The 11,933-nt window shown below is 42.4% G+C and overlaps 1 protein-coding gene across 3 annotated transcripts in view; it reads right to left on the bottom strand.

Annotated features, from left to right (window-relative positions):
- Positions 1–11,358, bottom strand: part of Usp47 (ubiquitin specific peptidase 47) — a 100,422-nt gene extending 89,064 nt beyond the window's left edge. Inside the window, exon 1 of one of the 3 annotated variants that reach the window (XM_026781724.1) lies at positions 11,137–11,358. In XM_026781724.1, the coding sequence (XP_026637525.1) occupies positions 11,137–11,175 (39 nt within the window). In that variant the 5' untranslated portion in view covers positions 11,176–11,358. The remainder of the gene's footprint in view (positions 1–11,136) is intronic. The other 2 variants (XM_005351004.3, XM_013347677.2) reach the window with 2 other exon arrangements.
- Positions 11,359–11,933: the final 575 nt, after the last annotated feature.

Below are 11,933 nucleotides of genomic sequence, written 5' to 3'. Positions count from 1 at the left end.
TATCATTAAATAAGTATCACCCGAGACAAAGGAATTTATAAGTAAAACTACAATTTTTTGGTTATACTAAAAATTTCTCTTAAATCATAAACATGATTGTTACATTCTGGATCTGAACCCTGAACGTTCTTGGGTTAAAGGCAGCCCTGGTAAGATGACTGGAGCCTGGGGACTCTCCACCATCAACTGGCTCATCTATGGATAGATTTTTAATACTGCCAATTAGCAGAAACCAGGAGGTGAGACTTCTTGGAACATGGGAGGCATTTTTGTGTGTTTTAAAACATTGTTTCTTGTGGTGATTTTTGTTTGTATTTTAATAAATAAAGCTTGCCTGAAGATCAGAGTTAAGTCACTAGAGTCCAGGTAGTGGAGGCACACACCTTTAATCCCAAGACTCTCAGAGAGGCCTGAAGGCAAACAAATCCCTGTGAGTTCAAGGCCACCCTGGGAAACACTTGGCTGATCCAGTCTCAAAGAGAAACAGAGCTCATACAAAGGTGATCTCAGCACTTGGGATCACACCTTTTAATCCCAAGGAAGTGGAAACAGGAGTGATTTGGTTGGACAGAGAGGAATATGAGGTACTGCATTCAGTCTGTGAAGGCAGACTGAGCGGCAGTCAGTCTGAGGTTGCAGTCTGAACAAGCAGTCTAGGCAGTCAGAAGACAGGATCGCCTCTTTGATCTGAGCAATGGTGTAAAGGTAAGAACTCCAGTGGCTGGCCACTGCTTCTCTGATCCTTCAGCTTTCACCCCATAGTTGACTACGAGCTTTTATTATTAAGAACAATTAGAATTCATGCTACAGGCTCTCATAAAACCCAGGGTGTCTGCAAACTCTACATAGCTAAGGATGACCATGAATTTGTGATCCTCCCACTACTACCTCCCAAGTTCTGTAATTATAGGTGTATTCCAGCATGCCATCTTGGAGGCACACTCCCGAACAGTGGTTCTCAACCTTCCCAATGCTACAACCCTTTAATACAGTTCTTTCTCGTGTGATGACCCCAGCCATAAAATTATTTTCATTGCTACTTCATAATTATAATTTTGCTACTGTTATGAATTGTAAACATCTGTGTTTTGTGATGGCCTTAGGCAACCCCTGTGAAAGGGTCATTCGACACCCAAAGGGGTTGCAACCCCCAGATTGAGAACTGCTGCTCTAGAAGAATATATCTTCATCTAGTCCCTTGGTTACTTGCTCAATCTCTACTCATCAGTGGTCATGAAGTTAATGGTTCTTCTCCTCACTTCCTCTCCACAGGATTACAGCAATGGGGATTGACAACCATGGATTGAAACTGTAAGCCAAAAAGTCCTCCTTTTGTTTATGCCAGGTATATTGTTTCAGCAATGGAAGCTGGGCGACTCATGGTTTCCCTAAAGGTAAACCTATCATCTTACCAAGGTATCAGATTCATTGTCTTTAAAAGATTTCTCTTAAAATCTTTTCTTAATTATATCACTTAGCCTTTTTTTAAAAGTTATACCACCTAATGGCCCTTATTTAATTTTCTCAATAATAAACACTACATGTAATAGTAAAGGCACAGTTCCCTGAAAGGCTATAGGTCTAAATCTAAAACATAACACAACTGATAAGAGACAGTGTCTTCTATCCATGTCAATAATTCTATCCCAGAGTTAAAGAAGATGAGCATCACCATGAAGTTCTCAACATGGACTGTGATTAGCAATGACAGTCCACCAAATCCTTACAAGAGCAAGTAACCTATGTGTGGTCTAAATGAGAACGCCCCCCACAGACTCATGTGCCTGAATACCTGGTCTCCAGTTGTTAGAACTGTTTGAGAAAGATTAGGAGGTGTGGCTTTGTTGGAGGTATGCCACTGGGGGTGGGCTTTGAGGTTTCAAAAACCCATCCATTCCTAGTTAGTTCTCTCTGCTTCTTGCTTGTGGATCAGATATAAGCTCTTAGCTACTGCTCCAGCTACCAAGCTTCCCACCATGATAGATATGGACTCTTACCCTCTTGAACCCTGAGCCCCAAATTAAATGTCTTCTTTTACAAATTGGTTTTGACATAGTGTTTTGTCATGGCAATAAAGAAGTTACTAAGGCACCAGCTAATCAAGTAAATTATTTTAACAACTACTTAAATATATCGGACCATATATCAGGATTTCATAGCTTAATAAACCTTTTCTTTAATTTTTAGTATCTGTACTCTTGTTACACATTCCAGCTCTCAAATGAAGCAACAAAAATAGATCTTAAGTGATCACAGAAGAGAATCTATCAAATCTAAAAATTATGTAAAATTAGCAGTATGGATATAAAGATATTTAAACTTGATGAGTTGTAATCAGAACTCTACTTTTAAATCTAATCACCAAACATTTATTGCACAATGAACAGCACAGGATGCTGGTATGTGGGAGTAAGGATGGAGGTGATAACAGAGGTAATAACTGCATGATACTCTATTGAGCAACTCTCTCCCACATCAGCAGGTCATTACTCTTGTCCTTAGAGGAGTTTAAGTAATTTGCCCAAGGTATTTGGCCCTTGGTAATTTGAACTAGAATTCTGTCCTGTCTGAGGACAAAAGATGAACACCAGTAACAACTTTATTTCACAATTTCAATTTCTAAAAGATATGATGCTAGGACTTCAGAGTTGGAAAACACAATTGGGTTGAGACAGAAGAATTACTTTCCACCCCTTCTACATTATACCAATAGAAAATCATGAGTCAGGTAGGTCAGGAAGTATCTTTAAGAATCTTGGTGAAGGGGTGTGGTGCAAAAGAGTTTTCTGTGCAAATCACCTAACACTGTAAAATACAAAAAACAAAAAACAAACTGATGTGGCCAGGTGGTGCTACTGAGAAACCCTGTCTCTAAAAATCAAAAAGAATAAGAAACTGATGTGTTCCTAGATGCTATGGTCTAAAGGTTTCTCCACCAACACCCTCACATACCACGAATACATACACTGAGCCCTAATCTTCAATATGATTATGTTTGGAGGTGAGACCTTTGGGAGTTTTTTAACTCACATGGGCACAGAGAAAATGTCTCTATAAAAGATGTCCCAGAGACCTGCCTCACTCTCTTCCACTATGAGACACAGGAAGAGGTGCTGGTTTTGAATAAGGAAAACCTTTATTATGGACTTCCTTGCCCCCAGAACTCTGAGAAGCAAATTTCTGTTATTTAATCCCAGCACTCGGGAGGCAGAGGCAGGTGGATCTCTGTGAGTTCAAGACCAGCCTGGTCTACAGAGCTAGTGCCAGGACAGGCTCCAAAGCCACAGAGAAACCCTGTCTCGAAAAAAACCTAAATAAATAAATAAATAAAATAAAATAAAAAATAAATAAAAACTACTTAGCTTATTATACTTTGCTACAGCAGTCCAAACAGACTAAGCTATTGGGACTTTGTTAGGAAATTGTCCAGACATGTCACCATACAGGGAAAACACAAACACTAGCTGGCAGTATTTCTATCCTGCCTTAAGGACCCTTCTTAAGTTAACATAGAGCCCCCCCCGAAGATCTTTGAAGAAAAGCACCTACATGAAAGACAAAATGCAACACAAGCAAACAGAAATAAATTCAGAGGAAAATAAATATGTAGAAAAGAACCAGCATTTCCAAAGAGAGATAACCAGAAAAAAACTTTTTTTTTGAAATTTTGAAGGCATTCCTCTACTCTTGTGATGTTGTTGAACACAAGAGCTTCTTCTACTTTGAAGCACCCCACATCGCTCTTGTCCCCCTCCCCAATACCTGGAGAGTCCTTGGAATTCCAAACAGTCTACATTACACTCCCTAGTGTACGTCTATTTTATCTGCAGTGCTAAGTTCTGGGCAGTCCTGCTTACTTTGTAATTTATCTCACTGTTCCAGAAACTTTGCTTAAGTAACTTTAATTTCTGTGATTCCCTTCATTTTTTTCTGTTCTCTCTTGAGTTCTAACTATGTAGGCTTAGGTCCATTAATTTGCTTTGGCTGTGGGCTGTTCTCATTTGTTTTCTATTTTTTCTTTTCTCTTTTCATAGAAAAACTTTCTTCTACTAAAGTTTAGGGTTTTTGTTTGTTTTTGAGAAAGGGTCTCACCTTGGTCAAAACCAACCTTGAATTTGCTGTGTATGTAAATCAAGGTAGCCTCCAGCTCAGAAAAGCTGCAGCATAAACAGGTTCAGCTGGAGCAGGTAAGAAGGCCATAGCAGTTTCTTACAACGGCAAAACAAAAATATGGTAGGTTTGAACATAAGAGCAAACATTTACACTAGAGAGGTTTTACAATATAGGGCTTCTCAACAGTGGTCCTACTGACACAGCTACAGGTCGGTCTGTCTTTCTTTCTCTTTCTCCTTTCTTTCCTTCCTTTTTAAAATTTATTTTTATTGCCGGGCGGTGATGGCGCACACCTTTAATCCCAGCACTCTGGAGGCAGAGGCAGGCAGATCTCTGTGAGTTCGAGACCAGCTTGGTCTACAGAGCTAGTTCCAGGACAGGCTCCAAAACCAAAGAGAAACCCTGTCTCGAAAAACCAAAAAAAAAAAAAAATTATTTTTATTTTATGTACATATTTGTCTACGTGAGGGTGTCAGATCCCCCGGAAGTAGAGTTACAGACAGTTGCAAGCTGCCAGGTGGGTGTTGGGAGTTGAACTTGGGTCCTCTGGAAGAGCAGTCAGTGCTCTTAACCACTGAGCCATCTCTCCAGTCCCCCTTCCTTTCTTTCTTATGACAGGATCTCTTCATGTAGCCCTGGCTGTCCTAGAACCCTTTACATAGACCAAGCTGACCTCAAATTCACAAAAATCCACCTGACTCTGCCTCCCAGAGTGCTGGGATTAAAGGAGTGTGCTACCATGTCAGACTTAAAGTTCTTTGTTAAGGAGGCTGTCCTGGCCCTAGAGAGACCTCTGGCAGGTCTAGATAGAAACCTGCTCATATCTGTACATCCCAATACTGTTTTTTTTTGTTTGTTTGTTTGTTTGTTTGTTTTCGAGACAGGGTTTCTCTGTGGCTTTGGAGCCTGTCCTGGAACTAGCTCTGTAGACCAGGCTGGTCTCGAACTCAGAGATCCGCCTGCCTCTGCCTCCCGAGTGCTGGGATTAAAGGCGTGCGCCACCATCGCCCGGCTCCCAATACTGTTAAACACATCCCCTACCACCTATTAAGGACCACTTGGCTAAACTAGTAATAGAGAAAAATAAGAAAAATTTGAAAATTATGAACTCAACCTGGTTGCCTTTTAAAGTCAACACTTGGGAAGCAAAGGAGGGCTCTACAACTAAGAAGTTTCTACGAACACTACTAAAATCCTAGTTTAAAATACGGAGGTAAGTATTTGCCATCAGAGGTACTAAGTAAGTATTTAAAGCACCTAAGGCAAACTCTCATCTGTTTAACAAAGTAACCCTAGTAAGGTATACTGAAGATGAGCTAGCCATCCTGGAAGCAGAGCAACTACCCAGAAGAACATTTGAGAGATAAAATAATTGCAGTTGCAGAGCTGCAAAATGGTAAAGGAACAAGAGACACTTTAGAATGTCTAAGTCAAGAGTTCTATCCGAGACAAAGGAAAAGGGGGAAATAAAACCATGTTTTAGCTAAAGGAAATAAATAGATGAACTCTAAGTAGAGACTCTAGATGAGCTTCCTTCACCATCAAAAGCTGAAGTCATACAAGTGACTGTGCTCACTCAAGACAATACTCAAATACAGCAGGAAGGCAGAAGAAAAAACCCACAGTGATATAAAAGTAATAATGATCAGTCTGACATCAATATCTACCTAAAAATGACAAGCATGCAAAGCTACAGTCAGACAACACAAGCATTTAGACATAGAAAAATGCCAACCACCAATGCCGAAGTATAGCCTCCCGCTATGGCACTGCTTAGAACCTAGATGTCCACTGTTTTCTCAACAGAATTGGACTCACACATAGTCTGCATTCCATCTCCTTTCACTTCATTAAATGATAATACCAGGAAGTGCCAGACCTCTCTCTATCAATACTTCCATTTAAGACACTGGTGGGTATTATCTGAGAAGCCTCTCACAGGCAAAAATCAATGTTTTGTAAGAATGAACAAAATAACTTGGTGGTGGTGGTGGTGCACCTCTTTAACCCCAGCAATCATTTAGAAGGCAGAGGCAGAAAGGTCTCTGTGAGTTTGACGCCAACCTGGTCTATAGAGTGAGTTCCAGGACAGTCAGGGATTCCAGAAACCCTGCTTAAAATAAATAAAAAATGAATACAGCACCACAACAATTCCAAGTAGTTTATCTTTTTTTAAAAATATTTATTTATTATGTATACAACATTCTGCCTCCATGTATGCTGACACACCAGAAGAGGACGCCAGATCTCATTACAGATGGTTGTGACCCACCATGTGGTTGCTGGGAATTGAACTCACGACCTGTGGAAGAACAGCCAGTCCTCTTAACCCCTGAGCCATCTCTCCAGCCCAATTTCAAGTAGTTTAAACAAGAGAGATTAAAATTAAAAGATTACTCATTTAATAAGGTCTTTAGTAGATAGTGATGAAAAGATTTAATCTACAAGAAAGACAACAGGGAAATCAATAGTCATTAGAGATCTCTCCTTTACAGCTGTGAAGCTGCTGTCCTCAAATGAGTTAATAAACAAAAAGCACCTGTGACAGTATCTGGTATCTCAATAAATGCTGGTTATTACCATCATCATTAGATGCCAAAAACAGTTCCAAATGTAAGAAGTAGTGACAGCACAAAAAACAAACACACACACACACACACACACACACACACACACACACACACACTTGACATTTACGCGTAAACAAAACATGCAATTTACATTTACACATATTTTTTACTTCTTTCCTACATTTATAGGCTCTGTGCTAAAAGTATCCATTTTAAAACTTTAGTAGTGCAAGGTGTACTGTGCACACCTTTAGTCCCAGCATTCAGAGGCAGGAGGAGGTCTGTGAGTTCAAGGCCCGCCTGGTCTTCATAGTAAGCTCCAGGCAACCCAGGACTACATAGAGAGACCCTGTCTCAAAAAACAAAAACCATTAAAACATTAATAAATATGTACCTTACCTTACTGTTTCTAATCTATGATACGCGGTGTCTATCCTAACTTTCTCCTACATGGCAGAGTACTCATACATGCTATGTCCCAAACCTTTTGAAGGAAACAGCATGAAACCACCCCCAAGCAATAACTAAAACTGGACATACTAAAGCAAGCAATCTCAATACCAAAATCAATAGTCCACAATTAAAAACATAAGTAGAGTAAAAGAGGGATGATCTCCTCAGTGAACACCACCCTCTCCGTTTGCTCTTTTTGGGGTACTATTTAGGAGTACCCCATTTGGATCCTGTCCAAATGAACAGGCAAGAAGCATGGGAAGAACCAAGGAACATAGATAGACTCCAGATAGAAACAGTGAGCTCTGCTGTCCCCCTCCTTCATCTTCAGCCATGGAAACGCTGACCAGTGCTCACTATCAAAAGATGACACTAAAGATCTAGATTTCTCTCAATACAAAAACTTAAAATAATAGAGCTCTCCTAATAAGAAAGAAAAAAGATTTATGGGGATAAGTCATGGATTTGGAATCAGCTTGCCAATTATGCTGTGGAATACCTCCAAGTGGAGGATAGCCCGTTAGAATTTGAAGTCTCCTTACATCCTTATAGGCATACAAGTGAATATTTACTAGTCAATACTACAGCAGAAACCCTCCCCTAGACTTGTAATATATAAAAACAAAAGGGAGAAACATGCCACTTCTGCTGTCAAGGAATGCCACTGAACAACATAAAATGCAGGGCCACAATAGACATCCAAAGCACTCTTTATGAACTGTTAAGTGATCTCCACTCATACGCAGAAGCCTACTAAGGAGAAATTCCTATGATAAAAATGCTCGAGACTTTTCAAACTAAAGGAGACGGCTTATGGAGTGACTACAGAGGTTTTGAACAGGTGAAGTCAGTAGGAGAGAGGGACAGCACAAACAGAAGTATAAAACAAACTTGAGAGAAGCCTGTTTGTCTATATTAAAAACTTGTTCCATGGGAAGAAAGATGATAAGCTTGGAAAAGGCAGGCTGTGGCCAGAAGCAAGTGTACTGAGCCTTGAATATCAAGCTGCACACAATCTATATATACAGCAACCACTCAACACTGCTGCCGTTTCTGGAGGCTGTGTCCTGATAATGAAATCCCCATGTCAACCATGTCCATGTATCACAGAAAACTATTCTTTTGATTTTTTTTTAATTCAACAATTCAAAAATCACTGATTAACAAAAGCAGGATGGAGCTGGGCTACAGTTTGTTAATCTCTGTACATTAAGATGCTGTCTCCAGTAGTTCTATAAGGGACATTTGTCCCTGAGTTTCAGGAACCAAAATAATCTTAATTCACTTAACAACTGTATGAATTCATACACAAAATCAAAAGCCATATCTATAAGGGTCAGAGCCTCTCTGAAGCAAAATAAATTTTTCTAGGATTGTTAAATATAGCCCACTGGAATAGATGCAGAAACGCCTTCAATTCTGCAATTCATCTCACCAAATACAAGTACCTGAAGAATTAGAAACTACTCTTACTGCCACAAGGTAACCAGGAGTAAACTTAAGAGGACAAGCAAGAAATGACAGGACACCCAAGCTCTAGTCTTCTACCTGCCACTGAGGCCTTGCTTGAAGTCACTTTCAACCTGATAGCTATACTTCTCACCCCTGTGAAAAATGAAGTTTAAATTACTAGCTGATTACCACAATTTTCTCTCAGATTTACTACTGTATGATTCAACTATTTGAGTAACAAAGAAAATAAAACTGACTGTTAAAAGCATGAATAGGAGAAACAGGCTTTGGGTTATAGCGGGCAGACAGGATGTTTGTTTTGTTTAAAGTATCTAGCATTACAAAAAACTCAAGAAAGAGGAAGGGAGAAAGTCCATGTATTTGGTTAAGAGAATACTGGCTCCCTTTTGGAACACAGTCCTGGTAATTCAGAAGCAAATATGGAAGTAGAAATAACCTCTTGGAAGGAAAATGAGTAGGGACGTCAAATAAGAAAACACTATCTTAATAGCTAAAAACAAAAGTTTACACTGACTAAAAGCAAAAGTTTGCATCTTAAGAGCAGTACTGTGCATGATCTCAGGAAGCAGGAACCATGGGTAAACTAGTGAAAACCAAGGAACAGGAAATAGAACATAAAATCCAGAAGAAAAAAAAAAGTTAGGCTCATCAGATAAGGGAGATGTTAGACTTCCAAGAAAGAAAACAAGCATTGCAAAAGCAGTTTTTAAGACAACAGATAAGCCGGGCGATGGTGGCGTACGCCTTTAATCCCAGCACTCGGGAGGCAGAGGCAGGCGGATCTCTGTGAGTTCGAGACCAGCCTGGTCTACAGAGCTAGTTCCAGGACAGGCTCCAAAGCCACAGAGAAACCCTGTCTCGAAAAACCCAAAAAAAAAAAAAAAAAAAGACAACAGATAAGTTCCTGCGAATCAGGGTATGTGTATATCTCTATCAAGACTTACACAAATCCAATTACTACTGTAATCTTATGCAGGGTTCCACCTATGCTCTGTTTTCTAGAAGCTAGAAACTAAGAATTAATTTTATCTCTTAGAATGGAAACCAGCATCAAACAAAATGAAGGTTACCTTTCTCTTAAAACCTACTACTTCCTTCCTTGATATAGTACAAAGTACAAAACCACTGACTGGACTCCAGTTTCCCTCACCTCCCACCCCTTAGTTGTTGAAACTGTTCCAGAGGCAAGACCTCTAATTCATGTTTATCTGTTCTAAAGAGAATTAGTGATGCCTCACAGATAAATACGGACACCTAACTCAGCCTTGAACAACGAACGTACGGATCGCAGGGGTACGTATTTTTAATCCTTGCACTAGGGAAGCAGAGGCAGGCGAATATCTGAGTTCCAGGCTAGCCTTGCCTATACAGTGAGTTCCAATTCACCAACACTTACACGGCAAAGAGCAAAACAAAATCCTAGGAATCAACTTATTGTCCATCTGATGAAAGCGGGGGATTTAACTGGATAGGTACAAAACCCTAATAAAGTCACTTCTGCGTTGTGCCAGAGGTTGTCGGTGTAGCAATGAGTTGCTACAATATAAAAAAAAAGCCCTAAACATTTAGGAATCTGAAATGATCATGCATGGAATATAAAGAGCCTACCGTGCTAATTCAGCTTAACACTTGGCATCTATTTAAGGTATATGAGACATAAAAATCCAAAGCATTAAGCCTGACGATCAGCAGTTAAAAATACATGTTTCAAAGTGCTGGGGATATTTATAAAGTCAACCAGACTATTAATATGTCGAAATCCACTGGCCAGTGCAGAATTCCATCTTTAATCTTCTACTACTTACTGTTCAAGGGAAGCCAAGAAGTCCGGGTAGTCTCATGTCACTCGCTTTTAAGAATTTAAGTCACCCAAACTGGAAACACCAGCGAACAACCAAAAACTCAAATAAAACAAAATTTCACCTCTCCAGATGGTAAAATTAACTCGGCTATCTACTACCTTCCCATTCAAGTCTCACTTCCCTACTTTTTCAACAATCCTGGGTAGGCCCCATTTAGGCAGGCCAATAGTACAACGAAGTAACAGGAGTTGGAAAAAAAAACAAAACAAAACTCTGTAACAGTTAAGTCGGCCGTCCCCCAGATCTCAACTTGGGTGTAGATTTCACAAGCCCTGTAAGCTATACACTCTCAAACCCCAGAAACAGCACGGTCACTCCGTCCTGCCCACGGGCAACTGTTCCAGAATGTTTTCTTTGAAATGATCCCTAACTCTCTCGGCTCGACGTGTGAAGTGTGGACTTCAAAGAAGGCCACTCTCTCTCCCCAACCCCCGCCCGGAGCGGGACGGGACTCCTCCGGTCCAGTCTCCGATGCCTTCGTCCCTCGCAGCCTGGGGTCTCCCCCAGTTACATGGCCCCCGGGAGCCCGCGGTCTCCAACTGCCCGCCGCGCCCACCGTCCAGCCGGCCGCACGGCGCTCGTCCCTGCTAGCCTCCCGCCCCGGGCCTGCGCGCCTCCGAGCGGTCCGCAGGCTTCGGGCCTAACCCGGCCCGCCGGCCCCTCACCTCCTTCGGGACCAGTTGGTTCTCCTCGCCGGGCACCATCGCTCAGACTCCGACCGCTCGTCTCCGCCCTGCCTGCGGGGGACGGGTGGAGGTGGCGGCGGCTCGGTGTCTCAGGAGAGAAGGGCAGCGGCAGTCATCCTCCCAACCGCCTAAGCTCCCGCAACCGCGGAGGCCTCGGCTCAGGCCTTAGACGCCAGCGCGCAGACACCGACCCAGGGCGCCGCCGCCGCCGCCGCCGCCCCTCCCCCGGCCCGCGGCAATCAATGGAAAAATGGCGGCTGCCGTTCTCGCGAGAATTCGGCGCGGTGGGCGCGAGGCCGGGCGCCTGGCGCCTGCTGTACGCGGGTGCCCGTCGCAAGCTCGGAATCTTCTGACCTCTTTCTCGACCCTAGGGTACACAACGCTGGTTGAGGGCTGGTGCAAACGCTTTGTCACAACCGGGAGTCCGGTTCTTCCATCTTCCGACTCCCTCTGTTGGCGGATGGAGGGACCAAGCCCCAGAGTCATGGACACGTACCAGTTCAGAGTCCCCTTTCCGACCCTACAGTGCGACTCTTCCTCTTTCCAAGCGCGGGTGCTGCAGCCCCTCTTCAGGTACCTTTGGCCTTTTCCTGATAGACTACGCGCCTCGGAGAGAAGTCACCTTTCTGGCCTCAGTCCTCAGGACTGTTTTCTTGGCCCCCAGTCACTCAGCTCCTCCAGCCCTATTCTCCTTAGGGACCTCGGTGCCCATCCGCTAGCACTCCCCCCCCCCCCAAGTCCCTTAAAGACAAATCATTACACCTAAAGGTGCTCCC

Source organism: Microtus ochrogaster, chromosome 8 (assembly GCF_000317375.1).
Source record: "Microtus ochrogaster isolate Prairie Vole_2 chromosome 8, MicOch1.0, whole genome shotgun sequence".
NCBI lineage: Eukaryota > Metazoa > Chordata > Mammalia > Rodentia > Cricetidae > Microtus > Microtus ochrogaster.
Note: the sequence above shows the minus strand (reverse complement) of the source record. Positions and strands in the feature narration are given on the sequence as shown.